This window comes from Lathyrus oleraceus, chromosome 7 (genome assembly GCF_024323335.1).
Source record: "Lathyrus oleraceus cultivar Zhongwan6 chromosome 7, CAAS_Psat_ZW6_1.0, whole genome shotgun sequence".
NCBI classification, from domain to species: Eukaryota; Viridiplantae; Streptophyta; class Magnoliopsida; order Fabales; family Fabaceae; genus Lathyrus; species Lathyrus oleraceus.
This window is the reverse complement of record NC_066585.1, coordinates 533,944,849-533,963,322: the sequence shown is the minus strand read 5'-3', so window position 1 is coordinate 533,963,322 and position 18,474 is coordinate 533,944,849. Positions and strand designations below refer to the sequence as shown.

The 18,474-nt window shown below is 37.2% G+C and overlaps 1 protein-coding gene across 1 annotated transcript; it reads right to left on the bottom strand.

The window, feature by feature from the left end:
- Positions 1–10,742: 10,742 nt before the first annotated feature.
- LOC127104829 (guanosine nucleotide diphosphate dissociation inhibitor 1) lies at positions 10,743–12,561 on the bottom strand. The gene is made up of 7 exons (XM_051041975.1): positions 12,305–12,561; positions 12,128–12,190; positions 11,950–12,033; positions 11,622–11,729; positions 11,353–11,525; positions 10,827–10,918; positions 10,743–10,783 (listed from the first exon to the last, which is right to left on the bottom strand). The coding sequence occupies exons 1-7, from the start codon at positions 12,389–12,391 to the stop codon at positions 10,743–10,745; spliced, it is 648 nt and encodes a 215-aa protein (XP_050897932.1). The 5' UTR covers positions 12,392–12,561.
- Positions 12,562–18,474: the final 5,913 nt, after the last annotated feature.

Below are 18,474 nucleotides of genomic sequence, written 5' to 3'. Positions count from 1 at the left end.
ATTTCCAGATCTGCTATTGTTTTCTCTGCTACGAGATCTCCCAATTCCAACCTCTTACAATCCAATTTTTACACAATAATCGTTCATATCACCTAACACGAATTATCCCCTATTCGATTTCACAAATTCTAACATTTTTTTTTACATCTAATTCCTACGAATTCCTTTCAATCATAATCCAATTTTTCGTTCATCCAATATTTCACAAATTTCATCATGCATCATTCTAATCAGAGTCAATCCATGGTTTATCACTACCCACTACATGTTATCCCATAATACCCATTAATCGACGATAAACCCCCCTTACCTGGGTTAATCCGGCAATCCTTCAGCTTCAAGCTCTTCTTCTCTTCAACCCTTGTTCTCTGGTTCTCTTTGCCCTTTTCCACTTTTCTGTCTCTCTTTTTTCCTTTTTCACGTGAAAATAACCCTTTTTACCAAATGAGGCCTTTTCTAATTCCAACTTTTATTCCAATAATAATAATAATAATAAAATAATCCAATAATAATAATCCAATTATTTAATTAAATTAATAAATATATTATTAACTTATTTTAAATAATTATCTTATTTTTATCGGGGTGTTACAACTCTCCCCCACTAAAAGAGTTTTCGTCCTCGAAAACATATCTCAAGTGAATAACTCTGGATAAGACTCCTTCATCTGGCTCTCAAGTTCCCAAGTCACACTGCCACCTGCTGGTTCTCCCCAAGCTACCTTTACCAACGCAACCTCTTTACCCCGCAACTACTTCAACTCTCGATCCTCAATCCTCATAGGTGATGTTTCAATAGTCAGGTTATCTCTCACCTGGACATCATCTACTTGGACCACATGCGACGGATCATGAATGTACCTCCTCAACTGAGACACATGAAAAACCTCATGCAAATTCGCAAGTGACGGCGGTAAAGCGATACGATAGGCTACCTCCCCTATCCTCTCCAAAATCTGATAAGGACCAATAAATCGAGGTGTCAACTTCTTCGACTTCAAAGCTCGACCAACACCAGTTATTGGAGTAACACGAAGAAACACATGATCTCCCTCTTGAAACTCAAGTGACTTCCTTCTCTTGTCGTGATAACTCTTCTGACGACTCTGAGCAATCCTCATCTTCTCTTGAATCATCTTAATCTTTTCCGTAGTTTGTTGAACAATCTCCGGTCCAACCACAACACTCTCACCGGACTCATACCAACATAAAGGTGTCCGACATCTCCTACCATACAAAGCTTCAAACGGTGCCATACCAATGCTCGAATGAAAACTATTGTTGTAGGTAAACTCAATCAAAGGTAAATAACAATCCCAAGCACCTCCCTTTTCCAAAACACAAGCCCTCAAAAGATCCTCTAGTGACTGAATCGTCCTCTCAGTCTTACCATCAGTCTGCGGATGATATGCAGAACTCAATCTCAGCTTAGTTCCCAAAGCCCTCTGCAAACCTTCCCAGAACTTCGATGTAAATCTAGGATCTCTGTCCGAAACAATACTCGACGGAATACCATGCAAACTTACAATTTTCTCAATATACAATTCAGCTAATCTCTCTAACGAATAATCCATTCTGATCGGAATGAAATGAGCCGATTTTGTCAATCTGTCAACAATCACCCAAATAGCTTCAAAATTCTTAATTGTCCTCGGTAAACCAGAAACAAAATCCATACTGATACTATCCCACTTCCACTCTGGAATAACCAACGGTTGCATTAGCCCAGACGGCTTCTGATGCTCAATCTTTGACTTCTGACAAGTCAAACAAGAATAAACAAAACTCGCAATTTCTCTTTTCATTCCCAGCCACCAAAATAACTTTTTCAAATCATGATACATCTTCGTAGCTCCAGGATGAATACTCAGGCCACTACGATGTCCTTCCTCAAGAATACTCTTCTTAAGTTCGGTAACATCCGGAATACACACCCGATTACCAAATTTCAAAACACCATTCTCATCAACTCTGAATTCACCACCTTGACCTTGATTCACTAGAGTCAACTTATCAACCAAAAACACATCGGATTTCTGACCCTCTCTAATCTCATCCAGAATACTACTTGTTAACTTCAACATTCCCAGTTTAACACTATTGTGAGTACTCTCACACACCAAACTCAAGTCTCTAAACTGCTCAATTAAATCCAATTCCTTAACCATTAACATAGACATATGCAATAATTTCCGACTCAATGCATCAGCCACTACGTTTGCTTTACCCGGATGGTAATTCAAACCAAAGTCATAATCCTTCAGAAACTCTAACCATCTCCTCTGTCTCATATTCAGCTCTTTCTGATCAAACAAATACTTTAAACTTTTATGGTCACTGAAAACTTCAAATCTTGACCCGTACAAATAATGCCTCCATAACTTCAGAACAAAAACCACAGCTGCCAACTCTAAATCGTGTGTCGGATAGTTCCTCTCATGAACCCTCAATTGTCTCGAAGCATAAGCTATAACCTGCTTGTTCTGCATCAACACACCACCCACACCCAACAATGAAGCATCACAGTAAACCTCAAATAATTCCGACGGACTTGGTAATATCAGAATAGGAGCAGTAGTTAACCTTCTCTTTAACTCTTGGAAACCTTCTTCACATTTTGAGTCCCAAACAAACGCTTGCCCCTTTCTAGTCAACATCGTCAACGGTAACGCCAACTTAGAGAATCCCTCAATGAATTTCCAATAATAACCTGCAAGTCCAAGAAAACTCCTTATCTCAGAAACTGACTTCGGAGCTTCCCACTTAGATACCGCTTCTATCTTAGAAGGATCAACAGCAACACCACCTCTTGAAATCACGTGACCAAGAAAACTAACCTCTTCCAACCAAAATTCACACTTAGACAGTTTAGCAAATAACTTCTTTTCTCGTAGAACTCTTAAAACCATTCTCAAATGCTCAGCATGCTCTTCTTCAGATTTCGAGTACACCAAAATATCGTCAATAAACACCACAACAAACTGGTCTAGATACGAATGGAAAATCCTATTCATATGCTCCATAAATACTCCAGGCGCATTAGTCACACCAAAAGGCATTACAGAATATTCATAATGTCCATACCTTGTTCTGAAAGCAGTCTTCTGAATATCCTCAGTTTTCACACGTATCTGATGATACCCCGATCTCAAATCTATTTTGCTGAACACACTCGCACCAACCAACTGATCCATTAAATCATCAATCCTCGGCAAAGGATACCGATTCTTGATCGTTACTTTATTCAGTTGCCTGTAGTCCACACACAACCTCATAGTACCTTCTTTCTTCTTAACCAATAACACTGGTGCACCCCACGGCGACACACTCGGACGAATAAATTTCTTATCCAACAGATCTTCCAGCTGACTCTTCAATTCAGTTAACTCAACAGCAGACATACGGTACGGAGCCATCGATATCGGCCTAGTACCAGGTACCAAATCAATCGAGAACTCAACTTCACGCTCTGGCGGCAATTCATTCACTTCTTCAGGGAACACATCAGGAAAATCACACACCACGGCTAGATCGCAAATCACCAGTTTATCTTTAGCCTACAAAGTCGCTAACAGCATAAACAACTCTGCCCCATCTGCTACTTCCTCATTCACTTGCTTTGCAGATAGAAATAAACTCTTTCCTTCCTCAATCTCAAAAAAAGATCAGAGTCTTATCAAAACAGTTGATATAGACTCGGTTAAACACCAACCAGTTCATACCCAGGATAACATCAATCTGCACTAGTGGAAGACACACTAGGTCCATCCCAAAGTCTCTACCAAAAATACTCAAAGGACAATTTAAACAAACTGAAGTAGTAGTCACTGAACCCTTCGCAGGAGTATCAATCACCATACTACCATGCATCTCAGATATCTCTAATTTAAGTTTCACAGCACAATCCAAAGATATAAAGGAATGAGTCGCACCTGTGTCAATAATAGCTACAAGAGGAAAGCCATTAATATAACACGTACCTCGGATCAAACGATCATCTGCAGAAGTCTCAGAACCCGATAAAGCAAAGACCTTGCCTCCCGACTGATTCTCTTTCTTCGGCTTAGGACACTGTGGGCTAATATGACCCAACTCTCCACAGTTGAAACAAGTCACAGTCTTCGACCGACACTCTGCAGCCAAATGACCACCTTTTCCACACTTGAAACACTTCCTCTCATTACTGGTACACTCATGGATACGATGTCCAGCCTGACCACATCTGTAACACTTAGCAGGGGCACTAGAGTCTCCCCCACTAGGCCTCTTCATCCCACTCTGGCTCTGAAAACCTTTGCCAGCTGCATACGGTTTTCCACGATCATTCTGATTCTTGCCTTTCCTATCAACCCTCTGATGATAGCTCTCCGCTCTGGCCTTGGTATCCTGTTCAAAAATCCTGCAACAGTCAACCAAATCAGAAAACACTCTGATCCGCTGATATCCAATAGCCTGCTTGATCTCGGGACGTAACCCGTTCTCAAACTTCACACACTTTGAAAATTCCCCAGTAGCCTCAGCATAGGGAGTGTAATACTTCGACAGCTCTGTGAACTTAGCAGCATACTCAGTAACAGACCGGTTGCCCTGCTTCAATTCCAAGAACTCTATCTCTTTCTTTCCTCTGACATCCTCTGGAAAGTACTTCCTCAGGAATTTCTCTCTGAACACAGCCCAAGTGATCTCAGCATTCCCAGCAGATTCCAACTCAGTGCGGGTAGCAACCCACCAATCATCCGCTTCCTCTGACAGCATATGCGTACCGAACCTGACCTTCTGGTTTTCGGCACACTCAGTCACTCGGAAGATCCTCTCGATCTCCTTCAACCACTTCTGAGCACCATCTGGATCGTATGCTCCTTTGAACATTGGAGGATTGTTCTTCTGGAACTCACTCAGTTGACGAGCAGCTCCCATTCCCACAACATTTGGATTCCCTCCAAGTACTCCAGCTAGCATACCCAGAGCCTCAGCAATCGCAGCATCGTCTCTACCTCTTCCAGCCATCTCTATTCTGAAAACCCAACAAGCTAAACAATAAGTACTGATAGGGTTACACAACACCTATCCCGTACAGGGGAACAGAATAATTACGACTCGACTCGACCGACTATGCTCTGATACCACTAATGTAACACCCTTCTAAAATACCCCAAATATTTAATTAAAATAGCAATATATCAATCAGAGTAATTATGCAATTAAGGGTGTCACACAATCATTTCACACCATTCACCAAATAACCGTCATGCTCTTTTATTAATTCAAAACATAAAGCATTTGCACAATACGCAGCGGATAGAAATCAAATCAATCATGCAAAACATGTAACACATTACATGTAAAGTTGTTCAACAACCAAATCTGAAAACAATTAAAACATCCCGTCCCGATGTTACATCTACCAGAGCATGACCCACTAAGGAACTACACTAGACTCCAAGGACTAGCTTCTACTCAATCACTGCTCGTTACCTGAAAAATAGTTGTAAGGGTGAGTTCCTCAATCAATATAATAAGCATTATAAAATATCATGTAATGCTAAGTAATTTAACACATATCATCACCCTAATCAGATCACACATATTCAGCAACGACAATATCAACTCATAATCATCATCATCATCATCATCATACTCAAACTCAACACAACCATACAACACGCATATAATATTGGAATACATCCATTCATATTATATGCCATACATACATACATTATGCAATGAGACTCCATGCATGCGGTACCGACTATTCGTGAACGTATAGTTCAACCTCACCGACCAAATCCAGGTACGGCTACCAAGCCCACTAGTCCCACTCATTTGAGACCTAGTGACTCACTCACTAATTCCTCACCATGGGAATTAGCTACCACCCCAAGGGCTATGATATGCACGCTAATCACCTAGCATGCAAACATCAACAATCATCCACAATGATTCACTCACTAATTCCTCACCATGGGAATTAGCTACCACCATAAAGGCCACAATATGCAAGCTAAATCACTTAGTCATGCAAACATCAACAATCATCCACAATGGACATATGCTCACACTCTAAGCCATAAACAGTCCATTCATAATTTCATACATGATAGATACATTCATCACATTATGCATATCATCATACATCATCAACATATTCACCACATAATCATATCATGTCATACCACATAATCAATCACAGCATTAGCACACTCTACTAATACCTATACTACTTAAAACAACGGGAAATGATCCATACTCTATCATACATCAGCTAAATTACATTACTCAGCTGAACAACCAAAAACTGCACAACAACAGCACAGAAAAATCACAATCCTTCCCATACGCGTATTGCCTAGTCCCATACGCGTATGGCCCATTTCTCAGCCAATCCCATACGCGTACCACCTATCTCATACGCGTATGCTACGCGTACCACTTCCCCATACGCGTACCAACAGAGACCAAACAACGTTCAAAACATCATCTTCCTCATCCATACGCGTAATGCCTAATGCCATACGCGTACCAGACCATCTCATACGCGTATTGCCTAGTGCCATACGCGTATGACCAGAAACCAGATTTCCAGATCTGCTATTGTTTTCTCTGCTACGAGATCTCCCAATTCCAACCTCTTACAATCCAATTTTTACACAATAATCGTTCATATCACCTAACACGAATTATCCCCTATTCGATTTCACAAATTCTAACATTTTTTTTACATCTAATTCCTACGAATTCCTTTCAATCATAATCCAATTTTTCGTTCATCCAATATTTCACAAATTTCATCATGCATCATTCTAATCAGAGTCAATCCATGGTTTATCACTACCCACTACATGTTATCCCATAATACCCATTAATCGACGATAAACCCCCCTTACCTGGGTTAATCCGGCAATCCTTCAGCTTCAAGCTCTTCTTCTCTTCAACCCTTGTTCTCTGGTTCTCTTTGCCCTTTTCCACTTTTCTGTCTCTTTTTTCCTTTTTCACGTGAAAATAACCCTTTTTACCAAATGAGGCCTTTTCTAATTCCAACTTTTATTCCAATAATAATAATAATAAAATAATCCAATAATAATAATCCAATTATTTAATTAAATTAATAAATATATTATTAACTTATTTTAAATAATTATCTTATTTTTATCGGGGTGTTACATCACATACGAATAATGGTGATGTGGTACAAATTATAATAGATATGCATTAAGAAGGTTGATTCATATATCAATTAATTCAAAATATATTCGTATAATTTAATCATTATCAAAAAAATTATAGTATTGTTAATTATGCTCTAATTGTTTGGTGTAAATGGTTGAAGAAGTCTCACATGGCTTAGTTTTGTGAATAAAGAGAGAGTCTAATACTATATATAGGATACAAGTTCTTTGAAGTTCCACATCACTTAGGTTTGTGAAGGAAGAAGGAGTTCAATGCTATATATATGATTCAAGTTCTTTATTCCAAAATGCACAAGACAAAAGCATTTTAAGTTTATATTTGACTTTCTTTGTTCTCTTATACTCTTGTATTAGAGTTTTATGATATGCAGTTACATGTTTATTTTGGAGGGTGTGGATGTACTGGGGTCTAAGTTAGTTGAGAGTATATTATGTGTTGTAACAGTTTTAAAATAATGTTATTCTCTGGTTGTCTGTTGACAATAGTCGTGGTTTTTTCTCCGGTTTTTGAGTTTTTATATTATGTTCTTGTGTTGTGATTGTGTTCCTATTTTTCTCTTTGAATTATTTGCTTTTTCCAACAACTGACATCAGAGTCGTGGTTCGGCTTTGTGGAGGGAGCGGGAGTTGGATCCGGTGTTGGATCTTGTTATAGGATGTGGGAGACTCACACTTGTGGAGGAGAATGTTGGGTGCGAGTGTGAGTGGTTAAAGTCTCACATTGCCTATGAATGAATGAAATGTCGGATTTGGTTGAGATGTGGTGTTTTCCTCTCTTGTAGTTCTGGAGCATTGTCTCATTGGTGCTCCCGATTATCCAAGACTCCCAAACACAAATACCAAAAATTAGTAAAATTGAATCTGAATCTTAATAATAATAATTTTTATAATACTTTTATTTCCATAAGAAATAATAAAATTGTACCCGGATTCATGATATAAATTTTTCTGGTGTGTAGGATGTGTCTACTACACAATAGTTTATGCTTTGATCATTTAAACAGAAGTTTTGGTTACCATTATTTGAAAATACTATAAGATCATTAGAAAATTAATTTAAATCGAATGGATGGAGACTATAATTGTGAAGGGATCACTTTTTCCTTATAATATTTCAAACACTTTCGAATGTTCTAGAGTTTTTATGCATGAATATTCAGGATAATTCAGCATATACTCGAGTTTGCACAAAATCGATAAAAATTTGAATATAGAAAAGATGAAATCTAAACTTTTGGGTGAAGATGAGTTTTTCTAATGTGTTTTTTTAAATCCGGAATGCTCAACCTATTTCTAAATTAAAAAATTAACATTCACTTTCTTTCTTATTTTGTCATTTTAAAACACACTCAAATTGTTAATAATTTACTTACATATTTATCTCCACCTGTTATACTTTTTCTACTTATCTTCGTATGTTTCAACAATAAGAGTTACAAACTCACCGTTGAAACCATTTGGGAAAATAACATTAAGAAAAGACTCCAAGCCAGCTTTTAAAACTATTGTTTATCATCGAAGATTAAAAAAAACTAATGTTCAAACATACATGATCAAAGATTGTCATTTGATTTTAATTTCCATTCAGCAGGGTGGCAAGTGGGAAGCTACATTAAAATTAAATTTTCGAAAAGTTTTAATCAACTATTCAATACTTATATTCTCGATCAAGACCTGGCTTAATTTAAATATTTATTTTTCATAGACTCGATGCTGTTTAGTCATAAAATATATAATTTATATAAAAGATTTATATATTATAAAGTTGCTGTCATATGTGAAAGGGGAAAAACTTGATAATTCAACCGCGTAACACTAGTGACAACCTTTAGCAGCGCTTTAGCAAAAAAATTGCTCTCTATTGACAACCTTTAGCAGCGCTTTTTAGTAAAAAGCGCTCTCTATTGACAACCTTTAGCAGCGCTTTTTACTAAAAAGCGCTGTCTTTTCCTCTAGTAAAATAACAAAACGCTGCCTTCAGTTTAAGCCTACCATTTCAACCTGTAATATTTTTTGGGAATAATCCCATAAACCTGTAAATCAAGCCTCTCTAATTCAAGCATTTGGAGTCATAATTCAAGCATTTGTAATTTTTTAAACCAACACAAGAATGAACACATTTGGAGTCATAATTCAAGCAAACCAACACAAGGATAGATAGGCACTGAACACATTTGGAGTCATAATTCAAGCATTTGTAATTTTTTAAAGCAAACCAACACAAGAATGAACACATTAATCTATCCATGAAATTAAAGATATCACTAAAATTATAAAGAACTATACACAAGTCAAAACTAATATGTTATACGGCCTATTTGGAGTCATAACTAATCTGTTAAAAATATAAAGAACTATACACTTGCCAACCAGAAACCATTCTTCATCAAAGTATTCATGTTATTTTGAAACTATTATATACTAATTAATCTTTTCTCAATAAAATATTGACACAATTCCTCCTTGATTTGTTCCAACTGCAGTCTCGTGTAATGAGCACACTTGTATTCATCAAAGTACTACATAACAAAACATAATATGCATGATTTAGTTAAAAGTAATAAATAATATGAAATATTCGATAAATATTAAAACAAATCCTAAGTTATAAATCCATACCGTGATTGGAATCTCTATTTGATTCATATTAATGATTTCCCTCATAAACCTCATTACAAAGTATCCGCAATCGATATCGTTGCGCTGTAGAGGACACTACATAGAAAAATAAATAAGAATGTATAGTTATCTTTTCTTATCAAGTAGCATCACTATTATAAGCAAAATTGTGAAAATTAAAGTACCTGCACTTTTATCCACGTAATGTTGCTGGATTTAGTACGTGGTACTCGAGCTTGTCTTTGAGATCGGAACACTTTTATTGATCTAACAAAATAAAAACATATATTTAGAACAATCTCACATAAATATACACGAATATTTAGAACAGTCTCACTTACGTATCAACTAATTGCTTCATATCCGGATAATTTGTCCATTCACCATCTATCGAATTCAGAAAATATACCACTTCTTTTAAAGGATCAATAGCAAGCAACAACCAGTGACACCTATAAATTAAAACAAAAGTTTATATGGAAATTTTTTACGTAAAAGAAACAATTAAAGATTAGAATAAACTTAGAATTAAAATCTAACCCTGAATTATACGGCCAAAGATACAAGTTGTTTGTACTGCTGGCCATGAATCTCTTGTCTGTCTCCTTTCCAAGAACTCAAGAGCTTGTTGCGACCAAAACACAGTTCCAAATATCATAACTGCTTCCTAATGCATAACTAGAGCTAAATAATATAAAACTGTCTAATTAGCTCAGACCAATCACTTTGAACCTCTAGGCCACCACTCATGATCTTTACTAGTAAGAGGTCATATAGATTTAAGACAGAATACATCCCACACAGGCAGTTTAATTGGAACAGTACCACATATAACTGGTTGTACATAGTTACTGGTTGTAAACAGAACTATACTAAGTGCACAAGTACCTGAGTTTGTCGCTTTGAGATTAAAAAATATAGGACAAAACCGGACAGCTACAACAGCTTTGCTTGCGCAGGGAATCTGTATAGCAGGCCTGCATATCAAGGTCAAATAATAAAGCAACATACATAACTAACATATTTTGGTAACTTGATTCATTAGCTTAACATGAATAATTGAACATAATGATTCAATGAAATCCACAGTGTTATCATCAAGGCCAAATTTTCTGCCATGGGTCAACAAGAAAGGCAAAAGGATCTTAGAATATTCTTCCTAACCAACCACAAAACGTTACACTTCGCTTCTTAGTATAGGAAAATAGGGATGTGGAGACCTAGTCTACCAATACATATCACAATATATAAATATCATGACATGCAAAATGAATTTGACAAGCAATTACATATTTTCATAAATATAATTGCCAACTTAAAGCAAAACGCCACACACTTTTAGAATTTGAATTCATGAATATGTATTTAATCTGTATATAAAACTGATAGAAGACATGCCCATACACTTGCATTTCACTATCGACTCTGTGACCAAAAAATTAAAGATGATACCATATCAAGTCAAAAGACATGGTAGTTATTTCAAAACCAATTTCCAACTGATTATGCAGAGTACTAAGGCAATACAAAGGGCACATATACATACGCTATCAGTTCCTTAGTAGTCACTCTTGTCAAGTCCAGCCCATCATGAGTTTTAGGATCACTCTCATTATAATCTTGAACATAAATGAAAAACTTGCGCGCACGCCGTTTTTCAAATATCCGCATAAGTGGGGACTTCAAGGCCTCCATGTCATTTGAAGGTACCTTGTGAACCTATAAAAGAGGAATTTCCCAGCAGCAAAGCAATCAATACATCATAATACATCCAATGCAATCCATGTGAAAGAAGGGGAAAAAACACAAATGTACCTTTGCTTTGTTAAAGACAAAACTTCCATCCACAGCTTTAAAATAGAGATACTTTGTCACATCAGTATGAATGAGAACCCTCACTAACATGCCATTAGCCATAATGAACTAGCCATCCAAAAATAATTTTTCATAAAATAAAAAAAAAACAAAGGGTCAGAAATCAGAATATTGACAATCATATCATAAAACAAGTATGCATCTATTTTGTGCAGGTCATGAATTTATCATAAGAAGGTTTTAAAAATCGGCCTGCAATGGCGAAAAACAGTATTGGCAAGTGCCGATACTATACCGATATTCAACAAGTAAACGGAAAATGAATAACCTTAGGATTCATATCAATATTGTAGTCTTTGCTAGAACCCAAATGTGGAGGAGGCTTATCATCTCCTCTGAATTTCTTCCAAAGCTGAATCATCAAAAATAAAAAATATAAATCAAATCAAATCATAATTCATTTCAGAGTTAAAAATTAGGATAAGAATATTTATATAAAAAAGAACCTGGATAAGATTGAGCGAGGTGGATTCTCCTCCGTAATAGTCATTTCTATCCATGTGAAGAACCTAAACATGAACGAATCAAACAAAATTCATCGATCGATTGGATCTATCAGTGAATCGATAACAGTAACAACGGAATAATAACAGAAAACTGAATGATGTGCGAAGTGTTGTTACCTTGAGGCCATCGACGGAGAGAAGACCACTGAGAATGCATTCCTTGAGACCAGTTCCCAAAACGATCACGTCGTACTCTTCATCCATTTTGTTGGATCTCCGATCGGAATGAAAATGGGTTTAGGGTTTCGTGAAATCAGAAAAAGACAGAAGAAGAAATATGGATCTTGATTTGATTGTCAAACAGTCTAACGCAAACACTTTGCCTTCAGAGATTGCTTCTATTCGGTGGTGATGATGATGCTATGCAATTTAACGACAGTTGTGGAACCTTTCTTTCTTTTATTTTATTTGTTTTTTATTTCTTTTCTTTTCTTTTTTTTATTTCCAGGGCAGTGAGAGCTTCGAACGAGAGAGAGTGAAAGAGGGATTTCTGAAAGTCAGGGATTTTGTAATATTAGATTTATTATAATTTTTATAAATGACCTATGAGAGCGCTTTTACCATGAAAGCGCTTTCATAGATGTGAGACTGAGACCTATAAGAGCGCTTTTACCTCAAAAGCGCTTTCATAAGTGTGAAACCCATGAGACCTATAAGAGCGCTTTTACCTTAAAAGCGCTTTCATAAGTGTGTGAGACTGAGACCTATAAGAGCGCTTTTACCTTAAAAGCGCTTTCATAAGTGTGAAACCCATGAGACCTATAAGAGCGCTTTTACCTTAAAAGCGCTTTCATAAGTGTGAAACCCATGAGACCTATAAGAGCGCTTTTACCTTAAAAGCGCTTTCATAAGTGTGAAACTCATAGATGTGAGACTGAGACCTATAAGAGCGCTTTTACCTTAAAAGCGCTTTCATAAGTGGAGACCTATAAGAGCGCTTTTACCTTAAAAGCGCTTTCTTTACATAGGCGAATTTTTTTTCAAGCTATTACAGCGCTTTTTTTAAAAAGCGCTTTCTTTTTGGTGCTGCCAAAAGCACTTTTTGGCGTAGTGACTACGCCAAAAACTGGAATAGACAGCGCACCTTAGAGGGCGCTTTCTTAAAGAAGCGCACTCTAAAATGAAGAGAAAAATAAGGAGGAATAGACAGCGCACTTTAGAGGGTGCTTTTGTAACAAAGCGCCCTCTAAAGTGAAGCGAAAAAATAATGAGGAAATGGAGGGACACCAATAGAGGGCGCGTTTATGAGACCTATAAGAGCGCTTTTACCTCAAAAGCGCTTTCATAAGTGTGAAACCCATGAGACCTATAAGAGCGCTTTTACCTTAAAAGCGCTTTCATAAGTGTGTGAGACTGAGACCTATAAGAGCGCTTTTACCTTAAAAGCGCTTTCATAAGTGTGAAACCCATGAGACCTATAAGAGCGCTTTTACCTTAAAAGCGCTTTCATAAGTGTGAAACCCATGAGACCTATAAGAGCGCTTTTACCTTAAAAGCGCTTTCATAAGTGTGAAACTCATAGATGTGAGACTGAGACCTATAAGAGCGCTTTTACCTTAAAAGCGCTTCCATAAGTGGAGACCTATAAGAGCGCTTTTACCTTAAAAGCGCTTTCTTTACATAGGCGAATTTTTTTTCAAGCTATTACAGCGCTTTTTTTAAAAAGCGCTTTCTTTTTGGTGCTGCCAAAAGCACTTTTTGGCGTAGTGACTACGCCAAAAACTGGAATAGACAGCGCACCTTAGAGGGCGCTTTCTTAAAGAAGCGCACTCTAAAATGAAGAGAAAAATAAGGAGGAATAGACAGCGCACTTTAGAGGGTGCTTTTGTAACAAAGCGCCCTCTAAAGTGAAGCGAAAAAATAATGAGGAAATGGAGGGACACCAATAGAGGGCGCGTTTATGAAAGCGCCTTCTAAGGGTACCCTTAGAGGGCGCTTTTAAAAAAGCGCTCTCTAAGTCCATGTACATTTCCAGTTTATAAGGCGCTTTTGGAAAGCCTTAGAGAGCCTTTTTTAAAGAAGCGCACTCTAAAGTGAAGAGAAAAATAAGGAGGAATAGACAGCGCACTTTAGAGGGCGCTTTTGTAACAAAGCGCCCTCTAAAGTGAAGCGAAAAAATAATGAGGAAATGAAGGGACACCAATAGAGGGCGCGTTTATGGAAGCGCCCTCTAAGGGTACCCTTAGAGGGCGCTTTTAAAAAAGCGCTCTCTAAGTCCATGTACATTTCCAGTTTATAAAGCGCTTTTGGGAAGCCTTAGAGAGCGCTTTTAGAAGCGCCCTCTTAGGCCCCCTTTAGAGGGCGCTTTTTTTACACAAGCGCCCTCTAAGGTCCCCTTTATTAAACATTAAAATTATAACATATATACTGCATGTCTCTTTATTTTCCCTCTCTATATGCTATTTCGTTTACGTAACTGGGTTTTCTCTCTACTGCGATTACTCTCTACTGCGATTACTCTCGTCCTCCGTTCGTTCTCCCTCCCTCACCGTCGTCGTCGCCGTCGCCTTTTTCTGCTGCTGCGTTCACGTTCACTGAGTTATCTGCGTCCACCGTCGCTGTTCACTTTCTTCTCCATCGTTACCGTCACCTTGAAGGTATTTCTCTTCTCCATCGTTACCGTTCACTTTCTTCAGGTGTTTGATTAGGGCATTTTCTAAACTGAGTTTTACATTTTGTGCATTATGTTGATTAATGTTGTTTAGGGCAAACGAGCACTATATGGTGTTCATGAGCACCTTGTTGTAAGGTTTTTAATTTCTGATTGAAAACTGATGTCATTTGGAGTGTGTTTGAGCTTGTGCTTGGAAGTTTGATGATTATGGATGCAAGTTTGTTCATGTTCCAAACACCATAAGTTTGCATTGGTCTTTTGTATGCAGTAGGTGTGTGTGAGTTTGTATTCAATAATGATGAAAAAAAGAGAGAGTTTAGATTGTTGTAACATGAGAGAAATGGAAGGTATATGAATGTGTTTTTTGTGTAGCTTCACGAATATGGTCATTGTCTTACTTGGGTCTTATTGAATCATTTCTATATTACAGATAAAATGGCTAACCAAGACGATACCCATGACGCGAGTGGATCACGTAACAATGTTGAAAAAGAAATCAAACGAGGATTGACTGTTATGAAGTCAATCATTCGTGCAAGAGACAAGGGTGAAAAATTCGAAGTACATTGGAGTGCTGAAGACCAACTAATTGAGCCTAACGGTTCAATGTTGGCAAGTTACATTGGTTCCCTTGTTCGACAACATATTCCGATTACATGTGATAATTGGAGAAGTCCGGAATTGAAGGTTGGCAAAGAAAAAATATGGTCCGAGATACAGGTACTTACCATATATTATTATATGTTTTTTTTGTTGACTATTTGTTGACCATATATTGTTATAATATTACTTATAATAACACACTCCATTTGTATGTTTTTTAGAGATCCTTTCACATCGATGAAAGCCGGCAAAAATATTGTATTCAATTGGCCGGAAAAAGACTCCGAGGATTTCGATCCTTTTTGTCCAACAAATTTCTCAAGGATGAGGAAGGAAACTTTGTTGAAGCAGAACGGCCAATGAAGTATGCGGAGATTATTTCAGCCGAAGAATGGGATAACTTTGTCGCCAAACGAAGAAACGAAAAATTCCATGTAATGTCTATTAATTATGGTATTATACATTTGTTAAGTTACTTGGTTCTAATATGCCTTAAACTTTTTTATCCAGGAAGTAAGCGACAAAAATCGGAAAAGGGCATCAAAACCCGCGTATCCGTACAAAAAAGGGCGTACGGGATATGCACGGTTACAACAAAGAATTGTGAGTATATTCAAATGCTATGAGCTTATACATTGTCACAATATGTTATAATTGATGATCTTATAATCTGATTCAATTTGTAGCTATCCGAGGAGAAAAGTGACGCAACATCTCTTCCGGAGCACGTATTGTGGAAGGCTGCTCGGGTTGGGAAGGATGGGGCTGTCGTTGAAGCGGTTCAAAATGTTTATGACGAATGTGTAAGTATATGAAACATTATTTCTTTAATTATATCGAAAATTTTGTTAGACATATAATTCATTTTTAATCTCCTCTAATAATATTTCAGGAGACTTTATCCCAAACCTTACCTTCAACCGAGGTCCAGGATTGCAGGAGCGTACTTAGTCGAGTACTAAATGTTCCTGAGTATTCCGGTCGTGTGAGGGGTAAGGGTTTTGGTGTGACTCCGTCGTCATTTTATAAAAAACCAAAAACAAAAAATCCTACCAACAAAGAGGTGATGGACACCTTGGTGGAGTTAAGGGCACAAGTACTCGAACTGCAAAAGGAGAATGCAAGGTATAGAGAGGAAAGGTGTGGTTCTGAGGCAAAAGATACTAGTGACCGAGCTACTATCAATTGTCAACCGAAATTTCCCGAGGTAATTATATATGTTATTATGAAATTAAAATAGCACTTTTTTACTTGACACATATACACGTTAACAATAACATTTATTATTGGTTTAGGGCATTACACCTTGTCAGTTGTATCTATCGTCACCAACTTATCGCATGGTTGGCAAGGGAAAAGTGCACAACACTTCGGGTGAATTACTTCACCATAATCCCCTCCCGGTGGGATATATGAAAGTTTCGGTTGACCTTGTATTAGATACCGACGCGCTTCTACCATTACCTGACGTTGTTTCAGAGACAACGTTGATGCGAGATGCAGTCGGATCCTTTGTTGGATGGCCGTCAGATCTAATTTTCCCAGATGCCGAGGTATATATGTTCTAAATGATTATGAATATTTAGTATTCACATTTCAATTCAGCTATAATTATGATATTTAATCAATCCTTATTACATGGTAATGTTAGACTCCTACAAGACCCACACATAAAGCTGGTAAAGGGATTTCAAGACGCATCGAGTCGGTTGCATCTCAAAAAGAGGTACAAATATATATACCCATTGAATTATATACGCAACGATTCTGTTGCATCACAAAAAGTCATGATTTAATTTATATGAATTTTTAGGTTCCCGGTCGAAAGTTGAAAAAAGCTGGTAACTGTAAGACCCCAATTTTGGCCCTAAGATCCCTCATGGCCCATAACATCTCATACCATGGCCTCAAGGATCATTGCATACCCTAGCTTCCCTCCTAGTGGGTAGGATACCTTGTGGGTGTGGTTCTTGATCACCAAGCATGTATTGCATTGTATATCTTTGCTTTTCATATGTTTACTAACCAAATGTACAAAAATATTGTCATCTAACCTTGTTGCTTGCAGATGAAGCTAGATAGGTCAAAACAGTCAAATCAGGCATTGAGCAATACATGGTGGCCATTCTTGAAGAATTTGGACACCATGATCATTCATCAAGAGTTCATATAACTTGTGATATCATTTTGGATCAAGATCTCATGTGAAAGAGGGTTGGAATTCATCAGAACATGGCCCAGTCATCCAAAACCCTAGAAAACTCAACTGTGGTCAACTGTGCATTTAATCAGGAATTGGAAGGTGTGAGATGGTTGGAAAAGTCTCATTCATGTCCATACAAGTCTCATTTGACATTTCAAAGATCAAGGTTGAAGGATTTGAGGTCAGACAAAAAGTTTCCAAAAATGGAAATGACCTGTAATTTTCACCTGCCAAAAATGGAAAGTTTTTCTCCTCAAAATTACTTCATCATACAAGCTTCAAATGAAATTTTGTCCAACATGAAAGTTGAAGATCTTGTTCTCACCTTTCCAAAAAGTCCAAGAACTTGAAATTCCCATGTGTGGTTGACAAGATATGGTCAAATCATTTTCAAAAAACACTCAAATTCAAAGTGGCATAACTTTCACATGGAATGGCCAAATTGGATGGTTCTTTTTTGAGCAAACCACATTTGATATGTACTTTCATAATCCATCATCACATTTTGCCAAAAGCCTTCACATAAAAAGGTCATTTTTGAAGTGAACCAATTAAAATGCAAGGGCAAAATGGTCCAAAACTCAAATTACATGGAATTTTGACATGGGACCAATTCCAAGAGCTTCCAAATGAGATTTATGATTTGCTTGAGGTGATAAAACACTGTTCCATTGGTTCTAACTATCCAAGGGCAAAAAGGTCAAAATGCATTACAAGCTCATTTTCACTAATCACACAATTTTGCCTAATCATGATTAAGGCTTGGATTAGTGTGAAGTATATAAGCCTAATTGTAACTGTTTCTCAGGGAATAATCACTTTTTTCAGATTCATCACAAAAAACTCTCAAATTCTCTCACTTTTCTC